The sequence below is a fragment of the Spea bombifrons genome, chromosome 7 (assembly GCF_027358695.1).
Source record: "Spea bombifrons isolate aSpeBom1 chromosome 7, aSpeBom1.2.pri, whole genome shotgun sequence".
NCBI classification, from domain to species: Eukaryota; Metazoa; Chordata; class Amphibia; order Anura; family Pelobatidae; genus Spea; species Spea bombifrons.
In genome coordinates, this window is record NC_071093.1 from 2,067,034 (window position 1) to 2,085,000 (window position 17,967).

The following is a 17,967-nucleotide window of genomic DNA, read 5'->3' on the forward strand; positions in this document are numbered from 1 at the left end:
AGCACTGTATACAGTAATATAACTCCCCAGCGCTGTATACAGTAATATAACCCCCAGCGCTGTATACAGTAATATAACCCCCAGTGCTGTATACAGTAATATAACCCCCAGCGCTGTATACAGTAATATAACCCCCAGCGCTGTATACAGTAATATAACCCCCAGCGCTGTATACAGTAATATAACCCCCAGCGCTGTATACAGTAATATAACCCCAGCGCTGTATACAGTAATATAACCCCCAGCGCTGTATACAGTAATATAACTCCCCAGCGCTGTATACAGTAATATAACCCCCCAGCGCTGTATACAGTAACATAACCCCCCAGCGCTGTATAAAGTAATATAACCCCCCAGCGCTGTATACAGTAATATAACCCCCAGCGCTGTATACAGTAATATAACCCCCCAGCGCTGTATACAGTAATATAACTCCCCAGCGCTGTATACAGTAATATAACCCCCAGCGCTGTATACAGTAATATAACCCCCAGTGCTGTATACAGTAATATAACCCCCAGCGCTGTATACAGTAATATAACCCCCAGCGCTGTATACAGTAATATAACCCCCAGCGCTGTATACAGTAATATAACCCCCAGCGCTGTATACAGTAATATAACCCCCAGCGCTGTATACAGTAATATAACCCCCAGCGCTGTATACAGTAATATAACTCCCCAGCGCTGTATACAGTAATATAACCCCCAGCGCTGTATACAGTAACATAACCCCCCAGCGCTGTATAAAGTAATATAACCCCCCAGCGCTGTATACAGTAATATAACCCCCAGTGCTGTATACAGTAATATAACCCCCCAGCGCTGTATACAGTAATATAACCCCCCAGCGCTGTATACAGTAATATAACCCCCAGTGCTGTATACAGTAGTATAACCCCCCAGCGCTGTATACAGTAATATAACCCCCGGCGCTGTATACAGTAATAACCCCCATGTGATATTTTGGGTGACTTTCCCGGCGCAGACACCACACTGAGCTGATGCTTTATGGCAATGCTAATGAAGTCAGTTCCTCCATAGACTTTCATGAGATTTTTTTTTTTTTTTTTAATATTAGGAATAAAAAGTGGAAAATTGGTGAATGATCCCCTTTTAATCTTTTAAAAGTAACCCCCCCCTCCCCGCTCTGACACCAGCCTCAATGGCGACGTCCCGAATCCGGGCTGGTTGATGACAAACTCCCGATAAGTAAGCGTCGCTCTCGGTTTATCTCGCCTCCTACTTGAAATTACTTTGCTTGTCGAGTTCTCGCCTCCAATAAAACGGCTCCAATAAAACGCTTTCCAAGAGTCACCGATTAATAAATACACAACACCCGCCTGCCGGCTGCCATTCAGGGCTTTGCTGAATATTATTTCTGAGTTTTATGTTTCTTCAACAATTTCTACATTTTCTAAGAATTAACCCTTAAATAACCCATCACAAAGGTTCTACTCCAGCGGATCGTTAAGGGAACCAACCAAATTATTCTAATAATGGTCTTTAGGGAAACCATGACGGGTCAGGAGGTAAAGATATTCTGAATGGAGTCACCTGTATTCAAGCAGGGATTCCAGCTGTGAGATAGCATGGAGAAAAGAACCAATCAGGACCCTCAGATATCATTAAATCAGAAGAGAATAGGAAGGAGTCGGATCCAGACCATGTGACCCCGAGAATCTGCCCCTTTGCCCCAAGACCCTGAGATTGGGGTAAAATTCAGCCGATTGCGGGACAGAGCGAGGATGAGTTAACCGGTGACCTCGGCTCTCCCCGCCGCGTTCTGCCATCCTATTCTAGTGATCTTTAATTATTCACGCGGCGTGCGAGCCGGAGAACACCACCTCATTACCAAGCAGGGGGAGGGGATGTGTGTGCAGTAAGTGGAGTTAAATCCACTAGAAGGTTCCGGGGTGCGCCGACCGGTCGAGACGGGTCAACCGAAATTTGGCTCCTGCAGAAGTTACGATTTCTTCCCCTTTTTTGCGGTAAAACCAGCAAAAGTAAAGAGAAACGCGAAAGCGACTTTTCCTGAAACACGGCATGCGTTGTGACATAACACAAGGGTCACGTGACATAACACAAGGGTCACGTGACATAACACAAGGGTCACGTGACCAAAATGTCACAACGCAAGTGGCGCAAATGACTGCGGAGACTCTGCCCCCCCCAAAAAAAAAATGTCCCCACAAAGTAGGAGCTAAACTTTTTGCCCGGCTCTCCCGACGAGCGATCTCGAGTCTGAACCCAACAGCAGACCTCCTCTCCACGACTCACGGGGTTAATCATCATCATCATCATCACTACAAAGAACACGAATCGGGTATTTTCATTCTCACTTCTTCAAAAATTCCTCCAGCCCAAGACGGGAACCAAAACTCACGAAAGCCGGCGTTTCCCGGACGCGCTCTGATAAACCGACGCGTTTCGCAAAAGCGACCCAAATATCACAGACCGAGTCTAAGGACGCATCGCGTCGCCCTGAATATACGGATCCGGGCACAGCCGGGGGACGTCGCTCGATAAAGGGGGAAGTTAACAATAAACGTTAGCCCCATAACCAAACTTTTGCCAAAAAAATACTTTGATATTTTTTTTTTTGCCCGCCATTAGAGGGGTGAATGTCCCCGAAGATCAGCGTCAAATGATTTGAGCATCGAGAGTCCACATGGAAGCCAGAATAGAAATTCTAATAATCCACGCACTTCATTATCTACCCCCAAATACCCCGCAGATACAGCACATCACTCAGCGGGGGGTACGGTTACACGGCAGCTGGTGCCATCGTCACGCTCCGGAGCTAAGAGCCCTTCTCGATTCTCTATCTGCCGTTATCTCAGCTGAGAGTCATACCTAAAAAAAGAAAAAAAAAAAATCCCCTTTTTCGTTATCCCTCCCCATTAAAAATATCAAGCCGCGCACGCACACCCTTACACTCATTATAGAACCACAGCTTGATTCATCGGGTCTGGACGGGGTTAATATAACACAAACTGCGACATCATCTCCCAAAGAAAGGTCGGAGATATATATATATCGGAATATTCATTTTTTTTTGGAGTCGGTTTTAACAAAAAATATTAAATCTGTTGCTAGGAAACGGAAGGTTTAGCCGTCCTACGTCTGGAATCGTCCAGGTTTTAAATAATAATAAAAATAAATAATAATTTATATAAAATGTGTCATAATAATAATAATAATAATAATAATAATAAATAATAATATTAGTGCTCAGAATAACAAAATTCACTCATTTTGTCAATCGTGATTATTTTTTCTGGAGGTATTTGGTTGTTTAAGTTCAGGTGATGGAAGCTGCGGCCGGTGGCAGCCCGTGGCAGGGCCGGTATGATCCGATCCATTTCCCATCCTGAAGTTCTCTTCCTTCTCTTCCCCCTGCCTGAACCAAAGCGAAGAGATGACGCAACGGGGAGGAATAATCCTCGAGCATGACACATAATGTCTAAAATTATACTCGCTGCATCATGAAGTTTTTATGCAGACTCACCGGCCTTTCCGGAGATTTCTATCCAAACAAAATAATGTGTTTTATTTACCCCGTTTAATTTATAAAGCCGTTTCCGGCTGTTTCTATGCCCATTATCAGGGATTTTAGGGATTTAGATGTAAAACAGGATACATGCGCAGGGAGGGGCCCCTGAACACAGCTTGCGGGGGGGGCAGGGGGGATTTTGTGTGACGTTTTTTTAATATTATTAAAAACAATATAAAAAAAACAGCCGAGTTCCAGAGCCCCGAATTGGCGACAATGAATTAAATTAAAAAAAATAAACGTCTGCTGCCAGAAAAGCTCGAAAAATGCACCTTTTTACACTAAAAAACAACAAGCGCCGCGGACCTGGCCGGATATCAGACTCCTTGGAGAAAAACAGCTGTTTCAGCCACAGACGAGCGCAACGCGCAGGGCGATCGGGGATTTAACCTCAAACTTCCCTCGCTGATTGCCGAGGAGTCATTTGTTGCCATCGCTTTCGTTCCGTGCTTCACTCGCCACGAAGAACCGGAGATTTTATGTCCTGCAATTCATCTCCACTTTCTCTGGCACCCGATGGGTTAAAGAGGTTTCCACTGAAGCCGGTTGAAGAATATACATTTACACTGAGAGAGGGTGATCTGCCTCCCAGCAGAAGCGGTAGAGGGTAATATAATGGGATTGGATAGTTTATTTGGTTGCCTCACCAGCAACAAAAAAACAACAGCAGAAGCTGCAGCGTGCAACCCCAGGGTTTACACGCATCCTGTGTGTGATGTGCTATAAATAGCCCGTTTCCATGGCGAATGGATAAAATGGATAAGCGATAAGCGCATCTTCCTGCCCGGCTCCGGTGCCCCACGCATTACACGCTTACACGTGTTTCAGTATTATACGCGAGGACGAATAATGGGGTTTATTTACCCCGTTTCATTTATTAACCCGTTCCCTGCTGTTTCTATACACATTATCGGGGCTTTTAGGGCTGTAGAACCCAGCGATCCCCTCATACCCAGCAAACATTCTGACCTCCTAGAAAAGAGGGGCATCGGGGGAGGAGAGAGGGGGCATCAGGGGGAAAGAGGGGCATCAGGGGAGGAGAGCGGGCCAACATAACCACTGCTTACTCATTGTACAGCGCTGCGGAATATGATGGCGCTACAAACATAAAGCTCTGCTGATTGAAAGGAGTTTTCTGACCCGAATAAAACAAACGAAAGCGGAACATTTATCAGCCGACGGGATGCCATAAAATAAACTTCCCGGAAGACCCGGCCTGGGCCGAGCTGCTCCTGCCGAGGATCACATAGAGGGGGGCCACGGCGCGGCCCCTCTGGCTCTCCGGATCCTCGCGGACGTTCCGGGAGCCTCTCGAGGGCCACAGCCAGGAAGCCGGAGTCCTAGAGGTTTCCCGGCTGCAGATTACCGGTTCCTAAAGAGGTTTTACCCCAAAAACTATAAGAATTTATGGCAGATTGGGGTTTTTCCACCGAATTCCGCACATAACGGATAGCGTTTCCCAGCAGCTGCCGACGATTTCCGCTCGGAGCGTTTAAGAGCCACACTTGCTGGGATGTCGCTTTAACGCGGGTTAATTATCTGGGCAGCTGTCGGCAGGAATGCCCCGTAAAGGGCCACGGCCGCCTTCTACAAACACAAGCAGAACATCCAGAAATATAAAAGACTTAGAGTTACATATTCTTAGATTCCATCCCATAAAAAAAAAAAAAACTGGAAAAATAATAAAAATGACATCATTAATACATATGAAAGGCGGCCATTTTTCCACATCGTGCAGTCTTCTCTGCATCGAGAGTTACAAAAACCGTAACGGCGTTCACTTCCATTTTATGTCTACCCCATTGGGGACAGTAAAGACCCCCTATGACCATAGTCAGGGGTCCCTTTAAATTGTCATAGTGCCAGGGAATGCTCCAGGGGAGGGGGGGTCTAACAAGACCCCCTACGTGCATGCGCAGAAAGTCATCCCATTGATTCAAATAACTGACAGAGGGTTTCTTCTACTGGCGCTCTGGAGCTGCAGCTTCTCCCCCTTTAACTTCCTGCGCTTAGTATCTACAGCATCTCTGTACCATGCACAGGGATTGGGTGCCAAAAAGGGACTGCCCCCCCCCAAACAAAGACACTTGGGAGTCTTTTCCATCATGTTCTCGGGTATAATGATGTCACGCGAGATGTCATAGGTTACGTTCTCGCGGACACCCAACACAAATGGCGTGAATTCTTTTGAAATGAAAAGCGGAGTCGCGTTGCATCGAGCGGCACACCGGGCAGAATTCCGCTTCAGCCTCCGTCGAGCGACGGCCTCCGGCCTCGGATAACGCGATCCCTTTCAGCGTCAGCAGTTTTATTTTTGACATCTGGATTGGGTTACAAGGATTTGGATCGGAATTCTCTTCGCTTCGCCTGAAGTTCTGAACTGGCAGAAAAAATGGAGGCCGCCATCGCCCAGCGGCTCGGGGAAACAACTGGTGTAACCGGGGATACACTGGGCCGGTTACTAAATTAACTTAATCCCCCTAAAAATAATGTTAATAAAACATAGAAACCAGGGTTTTTTTGTGATAAAGGGATATCTCGTCTGCGTAGCCGGGAACTCGCAGGGAGACGGGGCAGATTCTCCAGGTCGCACACTTTGACTCCTTCCTATTCTCCCCGCTGGGATCATTTATAAGCCTCCTAGTTGGTGCTTTTGCTCCCAGTACGTTATGGTCGGTATCCCTGCTTGAATACATCTTTAAGGTTTCCATGACAACCGGTATTCGGCCCTAAACCAGTCGGATTTCTACATATATATAAAAAAAGGGCACGGGGTCTCGCGTAACTTCACCTGCATATAGGTAAAGAGTACCTCAGCTGCTGCAGAACCTCGTGGCAATGATAACAATCTTCCCTGTTTTTCTAAGGCACAGTCCCTACGAGTTTATTGGTTATTCTTACTTCTGCTTTTTAGGGGTGTTCTGGTGTCACTTTCACCATCTTTATAAATAATTAAACATTCGCGCCGTCCATAATCTGTCTGCTCCTTTGTGTTCCTGGATAAAAAAAACTTCAATAAAAATAGAGCGTTGTTTCCATTCTGTATTTCATTTTTCCTCCCCAGTGGCCCCTCTGGATGGCTTAGGATAAACAGAGTTATGGCTTCCTCCTGCCTTCCCATTGAGAACGGTCACCGTCTATAATTAAACCACCATTCTCAAAATGTCACCGGGTCTGAATCCCAAAATGGAGGTCAGGGGTGGGTGGGTGGATGTCGCTGCCACTCAAATGTCAGAGCAGGGATTTATTACCCCATCGCCCCGCGCTCCCAGCTGTCTCCTCCAACAAATGTTCCAGTTATTCTGAGACCTCTTTAGAATAAAGTCATCAAAACCCACGAGACAGCCGCCCATCCCAAGCCGAGAGCGCAAACCCAGCGCCAAAGCATAATGGCGGCTGACACGGGGTTTTGTTGGGGGGGGGCATGTCTTTTCACGTAGACGGAAACATCAATTTAGTGTCAGCAGGCAATCCAGCTGGCAAGCAACAGGTTAACTCTATCTTCCTGCAGTTTTCTGCAACTGCATAGCCACCAACAGTCCTGAATTTAACTGGGAAGTCCCGACAACCAGGCTTATGTCCCATCTGCCCAGGAAAATGTGCATTTTAATGTATAATAACCCAAATCAGACGCTGCGCATGCACGGGAGGGGGAGAAGATCCCTGTGTGACATCACAACTCCGCCAGTGGTTAGCGCCCTGTCTTTGCATTTAGTTACATAAGGAATGAGACGGCGGCGGGTGTCGGGCCGTCACCTCTGTTCTGAACACAGATTACAATTAGCAGAAATAAGATAAAGATGTGTAGAAATACTTAAAAGGGAAATTAAAAAAATTCTTTGAGCAAAAAACACCAGGTTACAAAACCGACAAAAACCTGATTTCATCTCATTTTACCCCAATAAACTCCCTTTATCTGCAGAGCTGGAGCCGCCGTTGCTGTCAGTCATGAGATATTTTGGCGAGTTTCCCGGCTCAAACACCGCACTGAGCTGATGCTTTATGGCGACGCTAATGAAGTCCGATCCTCCATAGACTTTCATTAGTCAGAGAGTCTGACTGGGGGATTAAGACTGAGTCATTCTATTGTTTCCCACAGGCAGTATGATAAGGAGTCGGGGGGTTTAGTAGATCGGGGATTGGATAACAGAGCGAGAATCCTACAAACGGCTGATATGCAGCTGCCTGAAAACATTATATTATGGGGCAAAAAAAAAAAAAAAATTCAAAATATTGTAAATCTGATACTAGGAATAAAAAATGGTGGAAAAGGCGGGGGGTTAAAGACAGAATACTTGCTTTAAGGTAATGTAATCATTTTTAAAATGTAACATAAAAAACAAGTAAAAAAGATTTAAAATAAAAAAAAAACTTTTGCCTTGAAAAATTTGAGAACAAAAAAACGCTAACAGAACAGGGCCGGGCGGACCCTCCCAATAAAATCCGCAGATCCAGCCGCGCTCCCTCCGAGAATAACGAACGCCTTCCAGAAATATCCCGGGCTCTGGAGCGCTGGCGTCGGGGGACGGTTAGTGACAGCTGTGCGGGACAGTAAGACGGGGTGACGTGACAAGCATTTCTGCGCCACCTGTTCCTCGTTTCCATGTGATCGGAACACAATTCCCAAGGCAAGGGCTCTAAAATAGAATCTTACCCAAAAGATGTGAATGGGACACAGAGAGTATGATGAAACCGGGGGAGGGGGAGGGGAAAAAAGAAGGGTTTTTAATTAAGATGTTAAAACACATTATAGGGTTAAATTCCGGCCATCATTAGTTTTTCAGGACTTCATTCAGAATTAAAAGCAATTTGTTTCAAAAAAAAGGAAACTGTATCAAAGTCTGTTTGGTGGAACTTTGGCCAGCACCATGCATAGGTCAAATATCTTACTTTTTGCAAATTTACATAAAAGGATACTTTTGGGAGTTAAAATTTGACAGAGACCAAGCTGTATCCAAAGTCCAAGTCCGGTTAGAAAGAGTCTCGGGAGATAAAACGCCGGACGCTTCTCCAACGTATGGATCGAAGCTTCCTACGGGATTTCATGTCCGTCCCTCCGATCCGTCATTCAGACATCAGGCCTATGATGTCATACGTGCACCGGTCTCACCGCTACAATCACCAGCAAAGCCTTTCGGCCTCACATTTAAAAGGACAAGGACAGGGTATTACCCTCTAAAAGCCCGGAATTTATAGATTTATTTCGGTTTATTCCAAATGGAAAATTAAAAAAATATATATAGAAAATATTGTAAAAAAAAATAATAATATTATTATTCTAAATTAAAAAAATAATCATAACTTCCTCTGACTAATAAATCATTTAAGAGAAAAGCACCAGTTCCTTTTTTTTTAATAAAAAAAACTAAAAAACACACAAAATCAATTACACTGATTAAATAAAAACTGGTTTTAATAAATGTATTTAAACGTTTTGTTTAAATAAATTAATTAAGTTGCGCAAAAATCAGTAACAGGCTATTTCATGACTATTATGTTTGCTAAATTTTATGTGGGCATAAAAAAAAATGTTACAAAAAAAAATAAGCAGAAAATGTTAGTTTTTCAAAGATCTTCAACTTCCGTATGTTTTCCTGCGTTAGCATAAAAAACGGCTAACAGCAGCGGTGGTCAAAACGCGAGAACGCGCCACGTCCTGTTTGGATTCAGTAAATTTTACGTTTATTTTATTATTCGGAATTAGTTCAAGCTGCCGGAAGACGACTCGGTTCCATTAACGGCACCTTCACAGTATATAAGCTTCTGGTATATCCAGGTCTGGGAAAAATTATCGAAGAATCTGGGACAAGAAATTATTAAAGCCCCAGCGTTATCCCTCTTATCGCCCCAAAATCTCCAAAATTTTACATATCTCTGGAAATTATTTATTTAAAACAAAAATGTCATTCAGGATAAAACCATGACTGGATCCAGCTCTGAAGGCCACGTATTTTTTCCATTCGCCAAAAGGGGCATTTCATGCAAATTTCCCTCTGCTTCCCATGATCCATCAGTGCAGACAGCATAGAAAGCAGGCCAGACAGGAAGTTGTAAGCCACTTCCTGTTTTAGCAGACGAGACGAGCCAAAGCTGAGCTCGGTGCGTCCCAAACAGGAAGAAGCAAGAGGAAAGTTGTTGCCAACGTCTTTAGTAAGGGCTTTTTGGAGCCTGGGATGGAGTAAAGGGCCCCGCATTGACGCCCCTTACCTTGTCGCTGCCCCTCTAGCTATGACCCTGATTTATCCGTACAGAAGCCTGCGAGGACCAAAAGCCTTATAAGAAGAGGGTTTTTTTTTAGCCATACCACAATACTACCCCTTCATGATGTCATCAGACAACCACAGAGGGCAGATCTGTCCACATAGATTCCACTGCTTGGAATTGGCTCTCTGCGGCCCTTGGCTACCGGTCAGCATCATTATTATTATTATCAGCGTTATTTATTAAGCTGCAGCCCACGCTGTGCACGATGGATAAAATACACAATCCACGAAGTCATACGTGATTGAACTAGAGGGGTTTTTTTTTAGCGATACGAAGCGTTAAGTAATCAGAAAAATTGATCGATCGGCCGCTTTGTTTATGTCGTGGAGACGTTATGTGGGGGGGGTTACGGCCTGGAGCTCGGATAACGGGAATGGCAGACTATCCTCTCCCGATGCCCCTTATTTCTTCACTGTGCCCCTATTTTTCACCCTGCCAAGCCCCCTCCTGGATCCTCTCTCCTCCCTTAATACCCCTCTTCTGTCCCCTGATGCCCCTCTTTTCTAGGAGGTCAGAATGTTTGCTGAGTATGAGGGGATCGCAGGGTTCTACAGCCCTAAAAGCCCCGATAATGTGTATAGAAACAGCAGGGAACGGCTTTATAAATTAAACGGGGTAAATAAACCCCATTATTCTTCTTCTATCGCCAGCAATAGGTTGCAAAATCAATGAAGGTTTTGGCGAGGTTCCACTCACTTCTAACCACAGCCCCTGAAGCAACAGCGTCCCGATTCTTTATATTACATTCCACGTTCTTCTGCAAACCAAGACCCAACAGGTTCCCCGGCTGCCCCCCGCGCATGCCGCATATGGCTGTTCGCCTTATAAAGCTCTAATTATTAAAAACCCGGCCATAGCCCACGTATCGAGGGTAACAGCCGACTCGCGCTCTCTCCGGATACGCTGGCCGAAGGCATTAACGTTTCAGGCAGGGAAAGTTCTGGCAGAGCGAGCCAAGATGCGGATGACCTCTGCAGAATACATTAAGTGGAAGATCTGGCGGAGGAACCTGCCAACGCGATTACATCACAAACTGGAAAGGATGAGGTTTCTTTTTTTTTGTGAGCATGTAAAGAGAGAATAATATAATAATATAAAAAAAGAGAGAGAAGAGACTCCCTGGTTATTGTTTCTTCTCTTAAAAACACTTTAATTGTTACAATCACTTTCCCATCCCCCGATCGGGTCATTGTTGGAGCGAGATTTAAAGATATATCGCCACATTTCCAAATATATCCAGTCCTAATTCATAAATCTATCTATTACATTAAAAAAAAATCTGTTATTTCTCATCGTGCCGCTGACCGGAGAAAATAAAAACTGACCCAGAGACCCCGGGAAATCAGTGCTTCACCCGGAGACTCCGGGTCAAACCGGGAGAGAAATAAGGAGAGCTTCCAGGTATGCAGATGTGATGTCAGAGCCGCAAAATATAAATTAAGAAAAAATAAATAAAAACACCAGTGACATAATGATATATAGCACCGGGTTAGTTAAGTCTAAGGTGTGACGGCTCCTCTTTGAAGTCCGATCCGGTGCTCCCTACAGGAACGTCTACAATCCATAGAGATTACACAACGCTGCTTAATCGCACTCTCTCTGTAAATCGCTGGTACTCCATGAATAAGGCAGCTCGGACACACCTTGCGCACACTCCTCATCCTAACCCCCTGAACCCTTGACTTGTTCGGTCCTGAGCGCTTATGAACCAACTAAACATCTGTGACTAAGCGAGCCGCGCAGGTTCACACCCTGTGAGATCATTTCACCGTCGGCCGGCAGTGATACAGGTGCAAAGGAATGCCAGAAAATCATCTTATTCACTAGTGAGATATATATATAATATATAATCCTATTCCGGTGCAAACCTCTCATCAGATCATTCTTCTGGTTGCTACGGCGATTACACCACTTTGAAACTTTTGTGCCAGATGCGTAAAACCCATCATGCCAACACTCAAGATCCTACACGGTTCTGATAAAACAGAACCAGGGAATAATCTAATATTATATTTATATAAGGCACTCAAAGGGTCACTGCTGGTACATACCCAGCCTCATCAGCTTTTGTGTATAATTATTATTATTTATTGTTTTATATAGCGCCATCATATTCCGTAGCGCTGTACAATAGAATAATCAGCACATTTAAAAAAAAACTATTAAAAAAAAAAAATTAAAACATTAAATACTTCAACATCTAGATGATTATTGGGGCCGGCGGCACAATATTTTTATTAATTATTATTTTTTTATTTATTTTTTGCATTATTTTTATGCTAACATTTACAGGCATTATTTATTAAAATGTATTTTGATTCAAAATTTAAAAAAAGTGGTCTTATCGCTATAGCAACCAATACAACGGACCAATCAACAGGGACATTCCATTGTTGCTATGGTGACAAGACTGCTTTTCGATTGTTGCCCGTGAAATTACTTTGCACATATAATAATTACTTATTTTTTTTAACAGCTTTTTTGGTTTGTTTTCTCAGAGAGGGAATATGACCGACCCAATCGCCCCCCCCAAAGCCCCCCAAAAAACAAATGTCCCCGATATCGGTGCATTCGGTATTCACCCAAATTATTTTTTCTCTTATAGCCAGAATGTTAGTCTTCAGAAAGTCATAATCAACACAGCTGTAATTCTGCGTGGTGCATGAACATGTCATCATCAGACCTGTTTTTTTATTGTTGTTAAACATATTTTTGTTATATTTACAAATAAAACCACAAAGAAAATAATAATAAAATTGCAAAAGTTGTAGGATATTCTGCCAGTTCGGTTAACTATTTAATGCCCAGGGTAGGCCTATGGCCCAGCCCGCTGAAATGTTGGTCTGGTTGGGTATTAGGAGGGCAGAGTCACGGTTGGGACCTCGTGAGGGTCCGCGTCGCCGGTAATCATCAGATTTGAGCAGCAGAAGCAGATGTTATCATAGCTTTTAATAAAACTGGCCACGTACGCCTCGACACAAAGTGCAGCTGCCAACGCCAGTCACATGCCGGTTATATTCCTCCTCAACGCTATAAATGCGGATCCAGTCCGGGAAGCCAGGGAGGGTACGAGATCCTATACATTTAAATAGATATTGCCCCCCCCAGGGAGTTACGGAAATATGCTATAGGAATTCACAGTCATGGGGTCAGCGGAGGCAACGATCAAGGGGGGTCAGAGTATGCCCCATGTCCTTGCCCCTAAGAACATGATGGAGGTGGAAGCATGGAAAGGAATACCCCTGCAGGTGGTATACAGGGAGTGGACATGCCTGCGGCTGGTGTATTGGTGGGGGATATACTCCTACAGCTGGTGTATTGATGGGGGATATACCCCTACAGCTAATATATTGGTGGGGGGGATATACCTCTACTATGGTGGATTGGCTGGGGATACCCCTAAAGCTAGTGGCTTCTCTTATTTATTGAGGGTCCATTGAGAAGGTGACGTAAGGTGGTAACCCCCCTAACAACCCATTACTTGAGGCTTTCTTATCACGGCGATGAGCTTTTCTTTTTTGTACAACAGATACTTCAGGGCTACCTTTAAATCATTGGTGCCCTGTATGATGCATGTATTATAAACCACATGGTCCCCCTAGATGCAGTTAGGTGGGAGACGTCTCTCCTGGCCTAGGATCTTACTCTCATTCGAGACGAATAATCTGGGTTAAAAGTGGTCAAATCTGGTCAAATTCCCCAGCTGCCTCTAGCAAATCAAACTGCAGGGGGGGTGAGTGAAGGGTCCCCACCTGTTAAAGACATTTTAATGACACTAAAGCCAAAGGTCTCTAAGGGCACCCAAAAAAAACCCACCAGGGCCAGCCCCGTCCTAAACTATATGAACACCCCCCCTTTACAGCTCTCCAGCAAACTCCCACTTTAGTGAATAACCCCCCAAGGGCATGTTTAACACGGAATCAGCTGTGATCTCAGATTTCATCTCCAAAGTCACCAGAGATAAGATGAAGCAGGAACACAGAGGACGAGAACACGCCTGGTGCTTTTATTACCCTCTTCCCAAACGAGTGTCCGTCCAAATCTGTAATATCTCAATCCACGGGGAGCCAGACGTGAATTAAATGAACCCTGGATTTAATACAATACGGATTTAGGAGTATTTTCTGATTGGGATCCCTCCACGCACTCTCTCTGAGTGCTGCATTTAGCACAAAAGCCCCCAGAGGGATTATTTATGACCAGCAGTAAAAAAAAAAGAAACAGGGGTATTTCCCATACATTTTGCCCCCTCCTGAACAGAAGGGGTTAAACGGCATTTCTTTAAACTGGGTTCCTCTCCATCAGTTTCATTCAGTGAAGATTTAGAATTAAAAGCAGGAAGGATGGGGCCTTTTCTACTAAATCCATATCCCTTCCTGTAAAACGGTTTCCTCAGTGTTGCATGGGTTAAAAATTGAATTATCCCTCCCTGGTGTTTTCCAACCCCCTCCAGTGATCCATTTCTGGGAAACCATCTGCGACCTCTGCTCCCGGGGCTGCTGCAGTGCATTCCTCTATATAAACACTAGTGCGTTCTGCCCCTATATATATTTATATTATATATTATATATTATATATATGTAATTACACAGAGGTCATAAATTACCCCATATGGTTTCCCACAGGGGTTACTGCATTCTCCAAAAAGGACCCACAAACATTCTGTCACACCCACAATGCCCCCTAATAATCCTGAAACCCCTCAACATGAAAATGTCTCAATCTTCCCAATGCTGCAGACCCTCATCGATTAGTGGACCCCACAGAATGCTTTCCCACCTCCCCACTACCACTAATATTACTGGATCCCACAAAACCACAGCCCCCCCATGTTAAAGTCCCCTCCACTGGAACACTGCCCAGTACCCACGCAGGTCACTGCAAGAACCCAAAGCCCAAATATCTGATCAGAGGCACGGGTGACATATAGATCCCTGATCAGAGGCACGGGTGACATATAGATCCCTGATCAGAGGCACGGGTGACATATAGATCCCTGATCAGAGGCACGGGTGACATATAGATCCCCGATCAGAGGCACGGGTGACATATAGATCCCCGATCAGAGGCACGGGTGACATATAGATCCCCGATCAGAGGCACGGGTGACATATAGATCCCCGATCAGAGGCACGGGTGACATATAGATCCCTGATCAGAGGCATGGGTGACATACAGATCCCCGATCAGAGACACGGGTGGCATACAGAGACAGCCCCTTGGTGGGAGATCTCACGCGTGTCGCTGGATCTGCCCGGATCTCTCGCGTTGCGCACAGCGGATCCCAGCGGATACAATGTATCAAAACATATAAACTGTTACTGAAAACAAATCGTAATTTAAACCTTTTCATGGGGGGGGGCTGCAGCCCCTAAGTCACCGCAATACACTAAACACACGTTTTACATACATGACATATGGCCGGATATACACAACACACATGTATGTAACATACGATGAAAAAACTACCAATAACAAGATTATCAATAATCCCAGGAAGACCCCCTCCCCACCCAGCAGGGGTATGATCAGGCCCCCCCAGTGCCACCAACCCCACCCCAGCCTGTGACATGTATGTGGGGGACACAGACTGCATGTACAGAGCATGCAGCCCCGGTGACAGGGGACACGGGGGACACCGGGCTGCAGCCATCTCTCACCGGCCTGATCAGTGCGATCCCAGCCTCTCTATCCACCCCAATCTACCCCGACCCCCCCAAACTACCCCAACCCCCCCAATCTACCCCAACCCCCCCAGCCTCACCTTTTCCTGAGCCCGTGTCAGCTTCTTCTGCATGTTGCTGGCTATCTTCCCCGCAGAGACTCCTTTGCTGCCCAGCTCAGCCATCTTACCTTCCCTTTAACTGCAGTTCAAATAATCAGATCAGAGAGAGAGGAAAAAAAAACCCTTTGGCAGAAACAATGGATATACCACCCCCTCCTGGGAGGCCGGGTAGGGCTGGACCAACCTTTTAAAGAGACAGCGTGCTGCTGGCGCAGAGAAGCCCTTTAAAGGGACAGGCAGGGGATTGGCTGCCTGATGCCCCGGTGACAGGATTAGGCAGGACTGGCTGGGGCTTCGGATTGTCTTGGGCAGGGCTTATTAACCCCTTTCATGCCAAACAAGAAGAGGGTGTTGTAACAGCAAGGGTGGTTATGATGATGTAATAACTGCAATATTTTTGTGATGCGTCTGCTTGTTGTACAGCGCCATGGAATATGTGGGTGCTTTAAAAATAAAACATATGGACTCTATTTAATTCTATATTCTATATTTTGTTATAATTAACCTGAGAATGTATTTATACACATAAAAAGTGGCCGCATGTTTCCATGTAAGTCGCTTCCATGCGAGCTTAAAGATTGTCAGCTCTTTGGACAAAAAAGCGAAATGAAGGTTACACCAGACACTTGTTGTGAAATTAAATTAACAATAATGGAAGTGAATGGTCTCCGCTCCATAGCCTTGAAATAGAATGGCATTTGTAATTCTTGTTGGGGTTCCAGACCTCAGAAGTCTCTTTTTCAGACAAAAGTCAAGAAATACTAAGTAGCGTCTCAATACGTACAGCTTGGAGGAGGAAGATGGGGATAGGATGGAAACATTTAAATACATAAAGGGATTTAACAAACTACAGGAGGGAAGCAAAAAAATAATGCCGAACTCACGTGGAGACCCAAACTTTGTATCGGCTAAAATAAAGTCTTTTTATAATTTTATTATTGTTATTTATTGTTTTTTATATCACCATCATATTCCGCAGCGCTGTACAACGGTAATCATCTCCCAACCCCAGCTAAAGGAATTTACGAAAAATCTGAAATCTGAATCGCAGACACTCGCATCAGGTGACCCGCTTCCCGTAAGAGCTTCGTTAAGAAGAAACGGAGAAAAAGAGGGATGTGACATCATTTATAAAAAATATTTATAAACATTTATAAAAAAAAAACTAAATATATTCTAAAATATTTGTGTCAAATTTGAAACAGTTTCGTTTACTCCGGTGAATGTATTGAGATTGATGGTTTTTATGTCCGCAGGTGGCTCGGTGACCGCTCGGTGACCGCTCGGTGACCGCTGAGACGTCGCCGACCAGAAATCTCACCTATTGAGAGACGTGGACATTTCACCCCAAAATTTCACCCAAAATTTGCCACTTTCTGGAATTTTATTGTTCTCTGGGGCATTTCCCGAGGAGCTCCCATCGCTGGGGGGGAACTGAGGATGAGGACGATGATTCCACATGCGCCGGAGCCCCCGCATAGAATTTGGTGGCAGATAAGAAGCATTCTGCCCATCTAGTCTGCCTACAATGGGCATTATTCACTAAAGGGAGAGTCGTCAGGAGAGTCCTGAAGAACCAACACTGGCAACACTTACCGTAAGGAATTGCCTAGTGGGTCTTTGGGGGTAATTGGGGTGGAAGAATGATAGGGGGTCGGAGGGGGTATCAGCAGAATGAAAAAAACATGGTGGTCTCCAGGCTCTGAGGTGAACCAAGGAGGCATGGAAGGAGGAGAAGAGGTCCAAGTGATAGACTCACGAGACCAGGAAGACCAGACAGACATAGGACGGGGCGCGGTACAGCGATGGGGGCAAATACTATGAACGCCGGGAAATGATGAGGGCCCCGGGAGCGCAGGGGGGTTGTTAACGTTAAGGACAAAGGATTCGGCTGCACAGAAGGAGAGATCTTGGCAGAAACCGACGCAGCTGTCAGAAGCGTAGGAACATTTTAAAGGTCTGGAAAAAAGATTCTATCGAGCAGAATATTAGGGGGGACGGGAGGGGAGAGAACAGGTGGGGGTCTCGGCGAGGTGAGATACACATAAGAGGAGAAGAGAACGTGCAGCCCAGGGCAGGAAAACGCCAATTGTTCTCCAATCTATAAAAAAAAACACATTCTGTTATTTTGTGGCAAAAAGAAAGATAAACATCACCATTTCTGTTACATCATCAAACAAGAGTCATAAATCTTCTAGATTTCCCCCATGCTTTATCATTATTATTAATATTATTATTATCATTATTATTATTATCATTATTATTAATATTATTATTATCATTATTATTATTGTGAATATTATTATTATTATTGTTATTATTATTATTATCATTATTATCATTAGTATTATTAATATTATCAT

At 44.7% G+C, this 17,967-nt stretch overlaps 1 protein-coding gene across 9 annotated transcripts in view; it reads right to left on the reverse strand.

The window, feature by feature from the left end:
- BIN1 (bridging integrator 1) overlaps positions 1-15,728 on the reverse strand; it is a 36,748-nt gene extending 21,020 nt beyond the window's left edge. For 6 of the 9 annotated variants that reach the window (XM_053470714.1, XM_053470713.1, XM_053470718.1 and 3 more), the window contains exon 1: positions 15,584-15,727. In XM_053470714.1, the coding sequence (XP_053326689.1) occupies positions 15,584-15,667 (84 nt within the window). In that variant the 5' untranslated portion in view covers positions 15,668-15,727. Of the gene's footprint in view, positions 1-15,583 lie in introns of all 9 variants that reach the window. The other 3 variants (XM_053470712.1, XM_053470711.1, XM_053470710.1) reach the window with 1 other exon arrangement.
- Positions 15,729-17,967: the final 2,239 nt, after the last annotated feature.